General features: G+C 45.0%; 7 protein-coding genes across 7 annotated transcripts; 2 read left to right on the top strand and 5 right to left on the bottom strand.

Annotated features, from left to right (window-relative positions):
* Window positions 1-213: 213 nt before the first annotated feature.
* Window positions 214-2,353, top strand: PICMEDRAFT_14761 (hypothetical protein). Its single transcript, XM_019160518.1, has one exon. It carries the CDS (start codon window positions 533-535, stop codon window positions 1,856-1,858), a length of 1,326 nt encoding a protein of 441 aa, XP_019020403.1. The 5' UTR covers window positions 214-532; the 3' UTR covers window positions 1,859-2,353.
* PICMEDRAFT_99015 (hypothetical protein) lies at window positions 1,938-2,419 on the bottom strand. Its single transcript, XM_019165141.1, has one exon. It carries the CDS (start codon window positions 2,368-2,370, stop codon window positions 2,041-2,043), a length of 330 nt encoding a protein of 109 aa, XP_019020404.1. The 5' UTR covers window positions 2,371-2,419; the 3' UTR covers window positions 1,938-2,040.
* Window positions 2,420-2,624: 205 nt separating this feature from the next.
* PICMEDRAFT_14762 (hypothetical protein) lies at window positions 2,625-5,742 on the bottom strand. Its single transcript, XM_019160519.1, has one exon. The coding sequence runs from the start codon at window positions 5,699-5,701 to the stop codon at window positions 2,822-2,824; it is 2,880 nt and encodes a 959-aa protein (XP_019020405.1). The 5' UTR covers window positions 5,702-5,742; the 3' UTR covers window positions 2,625-2,821.
* Window positions 5,743-5,923: 181 nt separating this feature from the next.
* PICMEDRAFT_14763 (hypothetical protein) lies at window positions 5,924-7,326 on the bottom strand. The gene has a single exon (XM_019160520.1). The coding sequence runs from the start codon at window positions 7,071-7,073 to the stop codon at window positions 6,000-6,002; it is 1,074 nt and encodes a 357-aa protein (XP_019020406.1). The 5' UTR covers window positions 7,074-7,326; the 3' UTR covers window positions 5,924-5,999.
* Window positions 7,088-8,687, top strand: PICMEDRAFT_14764 (hypothetical protein). The gene has a single exon (XM_019160521.1). It carries the CDS (start codon window positions 7,480-7,482, stop codon window positions 8,425-8,427), a length of 948 nt encoding a protein of 315 aa, XP_019020407.1. The 5' UTR covers window positions 7,088-7,479; the 3' UTR covers window positions 8,428-8,687.
* Window positions 8,688-9,304: 617 nt separating this feature from the next.
* Window positions 9,305-11,710, bottom strand: PICMEDRAFT_22878 (hypothetical protein; the record flags this gene model as incomplete). Its single annotated transcript, XM_019162282.1, has 3 exons — window positions 9,305-10,127; window positions 10,215-10,599; window positions 10,696-11,710. Coding segments are annotated over 3 exons (2,223 nt in total), but the record flags the coding sequence as incomplete, so codon positions are not given.
* Window positions 11,711-12,132: 422 nt separating this feature from the next.
* PICMEDRAFT_14767 (hypothetical protein) lies at window positions 12,133-15,144 on the bottom strand. Its single transcript, XM_019160522.1, has one exon. The coding sequence runs from the start codon at window positions 15,094-15,096 to the stop codon at window positions 12,364-12,366; it is 2,733 nt and encodes a 910-aa protein (XP_019020409.1). The 5' UTR covers window positions 15,097-15,144; the 3' UTR covers window positions 12,133-12,363.
* Window positions 15,145-15,166: the final 22 nt, after the last annotated feature.

Genomic DNA, 15,166 nt, shown 5'->3' on the forward strand with positions numbered 1-15,166 from the left:
ACAAAAAAAAGTAAAAAAGATTACTGATCAAAAAACAAAAAAACAAAAAACAAAAAAACAAAAAACAAAAAAACAAAAAAACAAAAAACAAAAAACAAAAACAGACGAAAACCGCAGAAACCAAAAAAAAGGCCACAGAAACAAAAAATCAGCGATTTTCCCATTTTCAGATTCGGGTTTTCGGATTTCTCGGCTCGACTGCCCCATTGGGACAGGGCAAAAGCTTGAGATCACGTGCCGGAAAAGGTGCCCCGCTTTCGGGATTTTTGTCCTTTTCCGGTGTCCGCCGGCAGCGGTACCGGAGTTGCAAAGGCCGGTGGAGGAGAAGCGGAGGACGAGGCAACGGACGAGACGAGGAAGCGCAGGGAGGAGGAGACGGGATGACTGATTGTCCACTCAGAACGGGGAGGCTCTGTGTCTTTTTATACACGAGGGCAAAGCTTGGAAGGTCCAATTGAAGCGCCTGGAGCTGGCTGGACCGGTCTGGACACCCCGTTCCTCTGCAGTCATCTAAGTCGACCCCTACCACGCAATGTACTCTGCAGCAGCCCGTGCACAAGGCCGTTTGGCAGCAATCAACAGACACTTTTCCACGTCCAGTGCCTCGCTGGGCAAGATCCGGGTCAAAAACCCGATCGTGGAGTTGGACGGAGACGAGATGACGCGGATTATCTGGTCGGACATCAAGAAGAAGCTCATCTTGCCGTACCTCGACGTCGACCTCAAGTACTACGACCTCGGGATCGAATCCAGAGACGCCACGGACGACAAGATCACTGTCGACGCGGCCAACGCCATCAGGAAGTACGGTGTCGGCGTGAAGTGTGCCACCATCACTCCAGATGAGGCCCGCGTGAAGGAGTTCAACTTGAAGAAGATGTGGCTCTCGCCAAACGGAACCATAAGAAACATCCTCGGCGGTACGGTCTTCAGAGAGCCAATCGTCATCGGCTCCGGCCCAGACAAGCAGCCGGGCGACATCGAGATTCCTAGATTGGTGCCAGGCTGGAAAAAGCCCATCATCATCGGCAGACACGCCCACGCCGACCAGTACAAGGCCACCGACTTTGTCGTCCCCGAGGCAGGCTCCCTTGAGATTACCTTCACCCCTAAAAACCCTAGCGGCGAGAAGATCTCCCGCAAGGTGTACGACTACCAGGGCCCTGGCGTGGCCTTGGCCATGTACAACACCGAGGACTCCATCAGAGGTTTTGCCCACTCCTCGTTCAAGATGGCCCTTAGCAGAAAGGCTCCGTTGTTCCTCTCCACAAAGAACACCATCTTGAAGAAGTACGACGGCAAGTTCAAAGACATTTTCCAGGAGATCTACGAATCCTCGTACAAGGCTGACTTCGAGAAAGCAGGCATCACCTACGAGCACAGATTGATTGATGACATGGTGGCGCAGATGTTGAAGTCCCAGGGTGGCTTTGTCATTGCTCTCAAGAATTACGACGGTGACGTCGAGTCCGACATCGTCGCCCAGGGTTTTGGCTCCCTTGGCTTGATGACTTCTGTCCTCATCACCCCAGATGGAAAGGCGTTTGAATCCGAGGCCGCCCACGGTACCGTCACCAGACACTACAGACGCTACCAGGCAGGCGAAAAAACCTCTACTAACTCCATTGCCTCCATTTTTGCATGGACCAGAGGTATCGCCCAGAGAGGTAAGTTGGACAACACCCCAGACGTCGTCGAATTTGCCAACACCTTGGAGAAATGCGTCTTGGATACCGTCTCCAAAGACGGCATCATGACCAAGGACTTGGCCTTGTTGGTTCAAAGAAAGGATTACGCAGACACAGAGGGCTTCCTGGACGCTGTTGCTTCTAGATTGGCCAATACACTCCAAAAATAAACAGCGTATCATCATTTAGGTGTGATGGTTATAATCGAATTATACGTCCCACCGATATTTCATATCATATCATTTCATATATAAAGTACTCTCCCAGGATTTAATTTTCCTTTCTCTTCCTGGCACCTTTTATAAAGCTGCTACTTGCGTTTACGAATAAACTACATAAGATTAAGATATCTTCACAGAAGGTCGCTCTTTCTCCTGTCCCGAGAGTCAAGATATTCCCATAACCCAGACATGCCGTAATATGTTGCAATGATGACTCCGCAAAACTTCATGTACGGCACTGCAAGAACACGATAGAAATAGGAGTGGGGGTTCAACTGGTTCCCAGGCATCTCGTAGTAATATTTTCTGTCTGTTGCACCATCAAGCTTACTCTTTTTTTCGTTAACCTGCCCTTTCCGAGAGGAGACATGCAACTGGCGTACCAGTCCTCCTTTTATCCCAACCGCTTGTTTCCGCATCTGGCCTTCATGTAAATTCGCTTTGCACAATGCTCTGATCATCTTGTGTAAGTATCGTTTCTTTCAAAGCGAATTCATTGACTTTCATAATCTTCAAGTTGTACCTCTTCCTCTTTACCTAAGCATAACGAAGATTCAGGACCTCCGGGGAAGGAACATATAAAATTAGCGACAAAAATATTCACGCTCCGAGTCATAGTACCAGACTTACATCGTGTGGTTTGAGTATATATATTTATACCTCTTTGGTAGTTTAAAAGAAAATTGAAACCTTTTTTATCATATGGCATGAATCAAGGGAAAACGTTATGAAACCTGTTACTAGTATGTACTCAGTGTCTGAAGAATTATAATGGCCCGGTGTTAGGTCCATATTTTTCGCACAAGACCGGTTCTCCCATTTTTGTACTCATAAAGCCTTACAAGCAACTACATAACTACATAATACACGCTACATTTACAAAAAGAGATTGCGTTACCCAAAGTTTTCTCTTTAATTCTTCACCACCTCTACATCCATGCCAATGTCATTGTCTCTATCATAATTCGGGTTCCCTGCATCTTCGCCGTGCTTGATATTCCCCATGGATTCCCTGATCTTGAACTGAAACATGTTACTGCTACTGGAGTCTAACCCTACCAGTCTATGAGGACTGGTTATCCTAGGCGAAGCAACCAACTTTTTGGTTGTCAACTTCCCGCTGTGGTTTCTGTGTTTTCTCACGTGTGAGGGAGATGGAGAAGTTGCCTCCTTGCTGATCCCCGTCATAAACCTAAACGGCGAACCCAGCATATGTGGTATTAGCATATTGTCCTTGTTCTCCGGGTTGATGTTTTCCTCATCGATGTCGAAGCCCTTTCTAATTATCACACTCGAATTAGACTCATCCCATTCAGGAATTGTAGACTGGATATCAATCGTGGTGGTCTTCTGCTGGCTATCATCAGTATTGTTTTCAATCTTCCGTATCACTCCAGGAGAGATGTAGCCAGATAAGTCGTCTACGATTCCCGTCTTTTGTGGAGTCGATTCGGACTGTAATAGTAATGAATGAGAGGATGAGCGAACTCTGGACGAGATTCTTGAAGGCTTATTATCATTTTCTAAAATTAGTGAAGATTCAACCTCTGATAGTGAGTCAATGTTGGCGTTTTTTGAATCGTCTTTCACTGAATTCAAATTGATCCTCATCAATTTGTTATTTATTGAATTTATTCTGTTTCCCTGTCTAATGAAAGACAATTCGCCCGATTCATCCGTCTTGGCAATACCGTTGTTGCCGCTGTTCTTGCGTTTCCTGTTATTTGAGTGTGTGGTGTCAGGTGGATATGTGTCAATTTCGGGTCCCAATTGTTGCATACAGTTTTGTATCAAGCTATCCGATAGCTGATAGCATTGCATCCTGGCGTCTTCCACGTTCTGTATATTATTTGCTATGTTCTCGATCATACATAGGAATTGAGCCAGAATACTAGGTATCGAATCCAAACTGCTTACTCCACTTGTCTCAGAAAGCCAAGAGTCGAACAAAACGGAGGATTCGTAGAAAATCTGCTTTTCGATGTCTGTTTTCAAGTATTCGACTTCTTTTGCATAAGATACCTCGTCTTCATCACACCAACTTTCCAACTCCCTTAGTTTACCAAGGAAAGAATCAGAGGTATCCAGCAAGACAATGTCCAATTCGGTCCTTTGATTATATTCTTCCTCCATCAAAGCTATCTGGGATTTGATATCACTAACAATTTTTCCCAAACTTTGCCTCAAAACAACGGTCTTATTTTCGATATCAAATTTTTCCAAGCTTCCGCAAAAATCAATCAGTTGCTTAGTGTATATCAGAAGCATCTTCCTCCTGGCCACAATATATATTTTGTTTGATTTCAACTGTTCGCATTTGCTGACGTTATTCCAAAGCCTATCAATCATAATACCCATTTGAGTTTTGACATTGCTTCTCTGTTCTGCGTACTTCAAGATTTCTCTCTTCACAGTTGAATCCATTAGTGTCTCTAATTCGTATATTTTCCGTTTTTGATCGGCGATTATTTTCATGTAAGACCCGACATGTTTCATGACGGTTGTTCTATTTCTCACCACTTTCGTCTTTATCTCCTTTGCTCTGTTTGCAAATTTTAGAGCATTCAAGGTTTCGTCGTAATGTCTGGAGCTCGGGGAGACACAAACTATCATGACTGTTTTGCAATTGCCGCCCAAGGAAAATTTTAAAAGCCTGGTTAGCTTGGAATCTCGGTACGGAATGTGCTTTGACCGTTTCAGATCACATAGTGCATTTATGCAATTGCCTAGTGCCAAAAGGGACTTATTGATATTTGCGCCTTCATGCAATCTGGCTCCCTTGTTTTTTGTGGCACTTGCACGCTCACAGCCGGCAAGATCTATTATAGATAAGACCGACTTAGTGCTTTTCTCGTAAATGTCTGTGACGTGTGGAGTTTGGGTGATATAAACCTGTATGACGGCATGAGACCTCGACGAGGTGAGATTCGCTTCTGTTGCGGAGACCGCTCTGTTGAAGTTTCCCCGCACAATCACATCCATCACTTCCTCTACGTTCGAGGCGTCGACCTTAGTAAGGTTAGACACAATAATCTCCTTATTTTCGTTTTCCAATAGCGTCAACTTCCGCGGACTTGTTTCGATGTTCAATAAGTCTCTGATGGTTTCGTTGTATATCTCCAAGTAACTGACCTGTACCTCTATCTCCTTTTCGGTCTGATCCTCGATCTTGGAAAAGAGCTCCTGCACTGCCAAGAATATGATCCCCGGGTTATCTCTAGTTCCGGAAATAGTGTAGGTTTTTCCACATCCAGTGGCGCCGTATGCAAACACCGTGGAATTGTACCCGTCCAGCACGGCCTCAATTGAGGGCTTAGTAGTATTTTCGTAGATGTCGTTCTGGGTCGATGTTTCGTCGAACAACTTATCGAAAATAAATTTGTGCTCCTTGTGCCGACTATTGTGGTTGCCGAGGCCTCTCCCAGAGACGCTGCGGCGTCTTCCAATCCCATATGCATGGCCATGACTTTCCCCTGCTTCGAATTCGTCCTCCACCGCTGGCTTAGGGTCGAACACCAACATCCTGTCGTCCACAACGTCCAAAATCTTCCTGATTGCATGCGGTTTTGGAAGTGGACGGATCCTCTGTTTTCGCAGAAAAAGGTTTTCTTTGTTTGCGATTCCACTGCTACTACTATTATTTGCCTCGTAGCTGTTGTCAGCGGCTGTAGCATTGTACTGTTGTTCCTCTTCCTCCTCCTCCTGGAGGTGCACCTTCTCGTCTGGCGTCAGTGGCCGGACCCTCACGGCGACTGAGATCGACGATTCCTTCACGCTGCCCGTGTCTGCCATGTATTTTTATTCTGCTGTGTTGTATGCGGTGGTGTTCTCTGTGTTCCTTGTACTGTTCCTCCGGCAGAATGCTTGCAAGTAGGCTCTTCACGCCCCAACACGACAAAAACATGTCGTCTCCGAAGGGCCTTGTTTACCTTTCGCCGCTACGCGCCTTGCCGAGACAACAGCCTTTAGTCATGGCCAGGCTAGTTGGCCAGTTATTTGGCCACTAGGTAAATTCATCAGAGTCTTGGATTGGTTGATACAGAAAAGAAAGAACGAAAGAGGACTATATAGATATAGGACCCAGGCCCTGTCACTGGAGTGGAGCATACAAGATCTGGGTTACGTACTTGCGCTTGTAGCGGACGACGCTGGCGACAGCCAAAGTATTGTGCTTAATGGAGGTAGTTGCAAGATGGTTGAGGACAACGTGGTTTGGAATGTTAAGAGCACCACTGGTGTTGGCCTTGTCGTTGCTGTTGTAGCTGTTGAGGATGACGTTCTCAAGGTGGGGCGGGAGCTGAGGCGGAATCAACCACTGCTGCGTGTAGCTTCCCTTCTTCTCGTTGTTGTCCAAGGTGACATAGTACTCCTCCATGACCTTCGGGTCGGTGAATATCGATGGAATAGACGTTATGTACTCCGCCGGAGCGTTGGCGTTTGCCTCCTGGTCGTCGTAGTAACGAGAATAGCCGTCACCCATGTCGTCGTCGTCTTTCGTGAGGCCGAGCTTCGAGTCCAGTGCCCGGAGGGATGCCCGAGACTTGCTGTTCGGGTCCCGGGTCAGGTCGTGCTCGGTGGGAAAGATTTCGAGGTAGTTCACGAGGTGGCCTGAGTGGTCCGTCGCCGTTGGGATGAAACCCGAGCACTTAACTTCGTTGTCCACCACAAACTTGAACCGGTGCGTCCCCGGTGGCAAGGCAATCTGCACGTGAAATGACCCGTCCTTCGGGTCGGGCCCGTTCAACGCAATCATCTTCCGCCACCCAGTGAACGTACCCATCACAAACACTCTCTCGCCGCCCTCCGTCCACTTGAACACCGTCGGAACCAGCACGGGCTGCGGCTGCTGTGCAAGTGTCGTCGGATTCTGCCCAATATCTGACTGTTCGTCCATCACCACGTCCTCACTCTTGCTTCCGGGCAGCAACTTGTTCGTCCCCATGTCTTCCGACAAAATAATCGAAGACTTTCTTCGCAACCCCGTGTCCGGGAGCCCCCTTCCGCCAGTGAGACCACTGTTAGGACCGTTGATTCCTGGTGTCTGTTCGTCATGACCCTGTTCCATGTCGGAGTGCTGCTCCGAGTGCTCAATAAACTGTTCCGTCTGGTCCGTCACATCCATCATGGACACATCTCGCTGTTTGTCTGTGTATTCGTCTGCCATGCTCTGTGCTCTCGTGTCCTCCAGCAGTATTTTCTGTTTCTCTCTGGCTCTTTACAGGTTCTATACGCTTCCAGGTTGCCCTTACCAGTCCCGACCTCGACACCTGTCTTCTTTCAAGAAAGAAAACCGTCCTTTTCGCCTGGCTGTGTCCCTCCCCAGACTGCTCGCCTCCTCGTCCCGGCTGCCCATCCTGATCCTCGTTCTCGTCTTTTATCTACACGGCCTGCAGAGCCGACACGAAACACGAAACAGGAAATGGGTATGCAGATGACTGAACAGAGGCCTGTTGTTCTCCAGACTGCCAGTTAACCCCATAACCAACAGCAACAAGAGCAGCAGACCACTGTTACACCTAACTTTCACCTTTTCTCTTTTCCCACCCATCTCAGCCTTATCTATCAGTAGCATGTCAGAGTTGTCGCCAGAGGAACAGCTGCACGAGTTTCAGCTCGCAGCATCATGCTTGAAAGGATACCTACAACCGCATACCGAACTCCAGAAACCAAAGGTGCTCATCATCTGTGGGTCTGGGTTAGGCGGCCTTTCGTCGTTGCTCAAAGAGGACGAGACTTACCACAGGGTGTCCATCAAGTACAAGGACATCCCCGGCTTCAAGGAACCGAAGGTGCCTGGCCACAACGGCGAGTTGGTGTTTGGCCACTTGGGCGGAAACGCCACCCCAGTGATGTGCATGGTGGGCCGGTTCCACTACTACGAGGGCCACTCATTTTACTCCAACACCTTCCCTATCAGAGTTGCGAAGCTGCTTGGCGTGGAGTATTTGGTCGTAACTAATGCTGCTGGTGGAGTCAACGAAACTTACAAAACCGGCGATATCATGGTCATCAACGACCACATCAACTTCCCGGGATTAGCAGGCCAGCACCCTCTCAGGGGCCTGAACTTGGACTACTTTGGACCAAGGTTCTTGCCCTTATCCGACGCTTACGACTTTCATCTGCGGTACGCACTGTTCGAAGCCTCCCAGAAGCTCGAACTCAAGAGATCCATTCATGAGGGCACATATTTCTATGCTTCCGGACCAACCTTTGAGAGTAGAGCTGAATGCCGGATGCTGAGGTTTCTTGGCGCTGACGCCGTCGGCATGAGCACGGTCCCAGAAGTCATTGTCGCAAGACACTGTGGTATGAAAGTCATTGGCCTCAGCTTGATTACCAACTCGGTATTGGGCGACAAGCCAGCCAGTGCAAAGGAGACATGCCTTCGAGGTGACACCTACACAGCCGTTGACCAGACCAAGGGGATGGCTAGCCATGCCGAAGTGCTTGAAAGCGCAAACAGTGCAGCAGAAGACGTGAAGAGCTTAGTGGAATACTTTGTCGGAACTTTATAAATATTCAGAGCAGCTACACGAATAAATAAATAGATGTATAAATAAATAGTTAAACGTTACAGAAAAATACTATACACATGCATGAATTGCGAAGGAGAAGCAAACAACAAGGAATCCATATGTGGCAAGAACGCATCAGTCAATGCTTTTTACCCACAGCCAGGGCAGCCGCCAGTGCAGCTCCGGACTCTCCGTTCGATTGTTGCTGCGTCGAAACTATATCTTGACTCCTCCGCTTATGGTTTTCTTTTTCTCTTTCCATTACCTTTTCTCTTGACTGACGAGTCTGTAAGTTTGAGAAAGTTTTCTTATTTGACGATTGCCCATTCCCATTCCTATTCACTACTGAACCACTCTTAGCGTGCGAACCCGCATTGACGTCCTTTGAGCTTGTATTTCTTTCGAACTGAAGGTGAACCCCTACTGTTTCTTTTGGCACTACCTTAGTAATCGTTTTGGTCACATCCGAGTCAGACTTTATCCTTTTACCTTCATTATTCGGGTTGGACTCTTTACCTTTGAATCCAGCTCTAACACCTAATGCTAACTCTTTGACACCGTTCATAATACTCCCACTATGACTACCTACACTACTTTGACGACGCTCGCTGTTATCACTAGCATTGGACGAAGGAAAAGAAGGAATTGAAGAAGAGGACGAAGCTTGGGTTTGTGCAAATCCATCTTTTGCAGAAGAAGTGGAAAGAGAACGAATCTTCGAATGTGTATTAAGTTTCAGTTTCCTAAACGATTGATGCATGCTTGACGTAGACCCGCTTCGATGCTTGGTCTGTATTTCACCGTCCTTTTTCTGCTCCTTTTTGGTAAGTGTACCATCACCTTTTCTGTTCAAATTATTCTGGGCTACCACTTCCCTCTTCTTCAGCAAATTCTTTGCCTTCAAAAAAGATTTCACCCAGGACTCGTTTTCATTGATGTGAAAGCCAACACGCACATTTGAGTTCAGCCCACCTTTCACCAGTCTGCTTCTATCCCATGCACTCAAAAATATCAACTTATTCACGTTAGCCAATTCCAAAATTAGATATCCCTCGTGAATTTCTTCGTCAAACTCATAATCGTAAAGACTCACGTTTTTGTTGGTCAGCTTGATCTCAATGATTTTCAGGAAAAAGTCCAAGGCTTGCATTTGAGTTGAACTTTGAGGATTATGCAAGCGGAAATCATCGTTTAGCTCATATATGAATAGACGAGCAAAACTTGTTATAACCAGAACACACGCCTTCAGATCTTTCTCAAGATCTCTTTCATATTTATGAATTAGCTTCTCTAAAACTGAGTGGTTCAGCGTTTCTCCAGGAGCAGTAAACTGATTAGGCTTGTGGCTTATCTCGCTTTTGAAAATGTTGTCTAATTTTAAAATGGTTTCCTGCTGCATTAATTTTGAGGTGATAATTGCGGGTATTTGCCTATCTAAAAGTACAGGATTGATCAATTGTTTTTGATGATTGTGCAGCTGCTTATATTGTGTGGTCGTGCTTGAGGTTGAGTTTAGGTGTCGTTTATGAGTAAGCAGAGTACCAATAGCTCCTGCTGCTGCTGCTGCATCTGACGATGTTACTCTTGGCTTCTGGATAAAAGAGGGTAGTTGGGTATATCCGCTTTTGGGGGACATCGTAGGTTTGACCGGCATGGTCGGAGAATACGAAGAAGATGCGAGTGAAGCATCAATAGGTTTGCTCCCGCCATTATTGGTATTTGATTTGGGAAATTTCTTATCTGTAGAGACTCTTCGGTCAATCCTCACAGTACTATTGCTCGAAAACGCCGTTAGAGGATGCATTGTCGGGGTAGTTGATGGAGTTTTCGTCTTTTTCGAATTTATGATTACCGACTTAGCGGAGTCATTGTTCGTCAGCAAAGAACTCAAAGAGTTTTGACGAGGAGAGGATACTTGCTTTTTCTGCGTAGGTAAAGGAGGTATAGACGGCTTGTTTCCGACCCGTTTCCTGTCCACTTGAAGTGAACCAATAGAATCTGACCTCCCATTGGATAAAGCTTGAGCAGTATAATTGAGGGTAGTGGAAGAGCCTGTGCTTGGGTTGGCTAATTTTTTAGTAATAATAGTACTTTTTTCATTAATTCTATTGTTCAAAACCTTGTTCATAAGATGGGTATTGTTTTGGGCATTTATTATTTGCTTCTTCAAAACTGTCCTTGGTTTATCATTGATATAATCAACATCAACACGCTTCACTGGGCTTCTGGTTTGCGTTGAATTCATTGCGTAAGGTGGATGTTTACCACCTGGCTGTATACTGGAATTTGTATGCTTCTGTACATTATTTACATTTTGCACTTGCTGAGGTTCTGATGGGAGTTGTGCTCGTTTCAGTCTGAAATGTTTTTCTGGTTTATAAGGTTCGAGCTTCGGGACCGGCCCCCATAGCTTGCTTTTATCTTGCCAATCAATGTCTATAAACCACGTGTGTGCCATTACGCTTTCAGAACCGAATCTTTGGTTTGGGTCTTCGATCAACAAATGACGAACCAAGTCAACCACGTAAGAAGGCACAGGAAATTTGTGGGGATCAGGGAAAGAATAGTTTAGTTCCACAATTCTTTCAAATGTTTCGTACTCATTGGAAGCCTTGAATGGAGGAATTCCAACAAACATCTGATAAATTATACATCCCAAGGACCAAAAATCACTGGCAAAACTCGACTGGTTGTACTTCAACAATTCCGGGGAAATGTACTCTGCTGTTCCGACAAAAGAGCCAAGACTATCAGTTGAATCCTCATTCTCTTCAGGTCCTATGACTTTACCTAGTGGTTGTCTCGTTTCATCTAGAAATTTGGCTGCTCCGAAGTCGGTTATCATCAATTTCCAGTCACTGCCGAGTAGAATATTCTCTGGCTTCAAATCCCTGTGAATTATGCCCTTTCCATGTATGAAGGCAATTGTATCTATAAGTTGAATGGTATAGTATTTTGATAATTCCACACTGAGACTCCCCAGCTTATGTATCAGATTTAACAATTCTCCGTTTTGTGCAAAATCTATTACAAAGTATAGACTTTTAGGATCTTGGAAGGTGTAGTATAGCGTGACGATCCCGGGATGTTTCCCTAGAAGGTTTAAGGTGTTCTTTTCAATTGTCACATACTTTCGCTTTTTCTCTTTATGTATATGCTGTTTGTTTAAAATCTTGATGGCGTAGGTGTGTACATTTTTCTTTGACACTGCACGATAAACTTTTGAGTATGAACCTTCTCCTATACATTGCAAAAACTGGAAATCTGCTGCAGACCTCTTCCTCGTCGAGGCATACTCTGCCCTATCCGAAATGGGACTATTTGCAGATGCCAGACCTGTAGGAATTGATGGCATTGGAGGGGACTGTGAAGTCGATGCATGACTCAGCATACCCGCAGACCGATTCAACTGCTGTGTTTTCTGGCTGACGGGTGACGTTAACGTTGTTTCTGCGGTCATTTTTCAGGCAAAAAAAATCAGCCAATAGAGATGTGACCGGCAAGCTGCTACCACAATTAATTCTGTCCAATTTGTCCTGTTCACCGAGAGACTGCACGTCGAAGCTGAAGCTCTCTCCCACAAGATACCGACTAAAACCACACAATTGCCGGTGCCGGTTTCCTTCCCACTCTTAATCCTTCCTCAGACTGTCTCAGTCTGCACAGAAACCGCGAGGATTTCCCTAAACGGATGTCTCAACTTCACTTCGCTTAAAGTACAGAAAAAAATGTTATTTTGTTCTATTATCTATCATTTTAATATATAGTATGTACAGGTTCGACGGGAGGGGGATTTGCAGAGGGGACGACGGCAAGTGGAGTTCCGGGAAATGGAAATTCTCAAAAAAGATACCATCATAGCCGTGACACAAGACTGCTAGTTCAAACTTACAGCTTCTCGTCCACCTCGTTATTTTTTAGTATTTCGCCCTAGCCTTACTCCTTCTTTGCCTCTCCTTCGCCATCTTCATTCTTTTTGTCGTCTTTCTCTTCATTCGCAGGCTCTTCAGTGAGCTTCCCCTCAAGATACTTGTCGAAAGCGTCGTTTCTGTTAGGGAAAGGCCTCTTACCCAGTAACTCAATCATGTCCTCTCTAGTGATGACTTCTTTTGCCAATAGGCGTTCTGCAACCTTTTCCACGTCAGCACTCTTCTCAGTTAATAATTTACGACAACGCTCGTGGCATTCGCTGACAATACGGTGGATTTCGTCATCAATAACAGAGGCAGTCTTGTCACTGAAAGGCTTAGTAAAATCGTTTCCTCTATCCATATCGTAGCTGACCAACCCCACCTTTGGAGACAACCCACATGCAAGAACCATCTTTTGTGCCATGCTTGTGACCTTCTCAAAGTCGTCGGCAGCACCGGATGTGACAGAATCAAAATGTAACTCTTCGGAAACACGTCCTCCAAGAGTCATGGTCATCCGATCTAGTAACTTGTGAGTAGTGTATAGATATACATCCGGAGGTAGGTACTGTGCATAACCAAGTGCACCTTGACCTCTTGGGACAATTGAAACTTTCAACAATGGGTCTGCAAATTCAAGGAACCAACCACAAATAGCATGTCCAGCTTCGTGATATGCAACAACACGCTTCTCTTCTGGTGAAAGAAGCTTAGTCTTTCTTTCAATGCCACCAATGACACGTTCAATTGCTTGTTCAAAATGTGGTTGTCTAACAAATTGGTCGTTTTTCCTTGCGGCAATCAAAGCTGCTTCGTTACAAACATTAGCAATATCAGCACCGCTGAATCCAGGAGTGAGAGTGGCCAAACGACCCTTCAAATCTTCCAAGTCACATTTGGGATCTAGCTTGATTTCCTTCAAATGAACACCAAAAATATCCTTTCTACCATCCAGTTCAGGATTACCAATATAAATCTTACGATCAAACCTACCTGGTCTCAACAAAGCTGGGTCCAAAACATCAATACGGTTAGTACCAGCAAAGACAACAACATGGTCATCTGACTTGAAACCGTCCATCTCAACGAGGAGCTGATTCAAGGTGTTTTCACGTTCATCGTTACCACCCATACCCTTAGATTTACCTCTGGATTTACCGATGGCATCGATTTCATCAACGAAAACAATCGAGGGGGCATTTTCTCTAGCTGTTTTGAATAACTCACGAACACGCGAAGCACCAACACCGACAAACATTTCAACGAATTCAGAACCAGAAACAGAATAAAATGGAACGCCGGCTTCACCGGCAGTGGCCTTAGCAAGTAAGGTCTTACCAGTTCCTGGAGGACCATTCAAGATTGCACCCCTTGGGATCTTAGCTCCAAGTCGTTCGTACTTTTGAGGGTGCTTGAGGAAGTTAACAAATTCCATAATCTCTTCCTTTGCTTCGTTACAACCTGCAACATCGTTAAAGGTGATTTTAACATTTTCATCAGCATTGAACTTCTTGAAAGTTTTTTTGTTCCCAAAAAGACCGCCACTCATTCCACCGGAACTTGATAGCAGTTTTTTAGTTGACCAGAATATGAAACCAAATAGTAAAACAGTAGGCAGAATACTCCATAAACTTTTCCAAATATTTGTGGAGCGAATGTACATCACTGGCACTCTCTTCTCTTCAGGGATATTGTATGCCTCTTGTGATCTCTTCAACTTTTCTTCAAACTTATCGATTGATCCGATAGTAAAATAATATTCGACATTAGAATCATGAATTGGTTGGTTTTTACCAAAATCATTGAGAATAACTTGAACCGTTTCATTATTGACGACAACTAGCTTATCAACGTAACCTTTACTTAATAATGATGTCTCAAACTCCTGAAAAGTGATTTCTTTCTCAAAGCTTTCGGCAAGAAAGGTATAAACTAACAAACCACCGGCAACAAGCCATAATAAAATCGTATCTAGCCTTATCTCCATTTCTAAAAACTTCGTGCCGTTATCTTTTGATTGACGGCTTCTAAATTCAAAAGGTTTTTGCTTACCATCTTTTGGCTTCTCAACTTCAATTTTGAAGCCAAAGGGCTTGTCATCCTTCAGTTTTGCATCCTTCTGGTCCTCCTCTTTTTCTGCCTTCTTAGAGCCAGCATCAGTTTCATCCTTTTTTGGATTGAACACAGGATCTTCCTCATTGTTGTGCTTCATTTGCTTGTGCATATGATAATGCATTAATGCTTGGTGAAACTTTTGCACATTTTCAACCTTTTCTCCCGGAACAGTAGCTTCTGAGTCCCTCAAGATAGCAGAAACTATCTTGCTTGCTGACGGTGAAATCAATCCGCCCATTTCATACTTGTTAAAAAGTTCAATGACTTTTTGGTTTTGAGAAACTGTTTGATCTTTCCAAATGTGCTTTAAGTCCTTTAAAATCTCTTCAGCTTCTTCATCTGTATATTCTCTTTCACCACGGGAGTTATACTTCGGATGATGAGGTCCGGAAGAATTGAATCTCTTATTGTTCAAATTGCTGATTCCAAGCTGGACTCTGGACTTTTGTGAGTTCTTTGAATAAAAGGTGTATATTTTCGACAACCTTTTTTGAGTGGTGTATGAGGAGTTTAACGAACTGAACAATCTGGATGAATGTAGTCCACTTTTGACACTTTTATTACTAGGCGCCTTTTGTATAACTAGCTTGAGACATGCCTGGCCAGGTAACACTGGCCTGAAACCTCTCAAAGAACTCAGCATTACTTCGTGGTATGACTGAGCTGTCGTATGGCTTAGCTAGGGATGTCAAGAAAAGGGCCTGTGTCTATCC

The sequence above is a fragment of the Pichia membranifaciens genome (genome assembly GCF_001661235.1).
Source record: "Pichia membranifaciens NRRL Y-2026 unplaced genomic scaffold PICMEscaffold_1, whole genome shotgun sequence".
Lineage (NCBI taxonomy): Eukaryota > Fungi > Ascomycota > Pichiomycetes > Pichiales > Pichiaceae > Pichia > Pichia membranifaciens.

What these genes read in the sequence shown, in the direction of transcription:
- PICMEDRAFT_14761 (XM_019160518.1), top strand. Translation starts at nt 533, where the DNA reads ATGTACTCTGCAGCAGCCCGTGCACAAGGCCGTTTGGCAGCAATCAAC.
- PICMEDRAFT_14767 (XM_019160522.1), bottom strand. Translation starts at nt 15,096, where the DNA reads ATGCTGAGTTCTTTGAGAGGTTTCAGGCCAGTGTTACCTGGCCAGGCA.
- PICMEDRAFT_14763 (XM_019160520.1), bottom strand. Translation starts at nt 7,073, where the DNA reads ATGGCAGACGAATACACAGACAAACAGCGAGATGTGTCCATGATGGAT.
- PICMEDRAFT_99015 (XM_019165141.1), bottom strand. Translation starts at nt 2,370, where the DNA reads ATGATCAGAGCATTGTGCAAAGCGAATTTACATGAAGGCCAGATGCGG.
- PICMEDRAFT_14764 (XM_019160521.1), top strand. Translation starts at nt 7,480, where the DNA reads ATGTCAGAGTTGTCGCCAGAGGAACAGCTGCACGAGTTTCAGCTCGCA.
- PICMEDRAFT_14762 (XM_019160519.1), bottom strand. Translation starts at nt 5,701, where the DNA reads ATGGCAGACACGGGCAGCGTGAAGGAATCGTCGATCTCAGTCGCCGTG.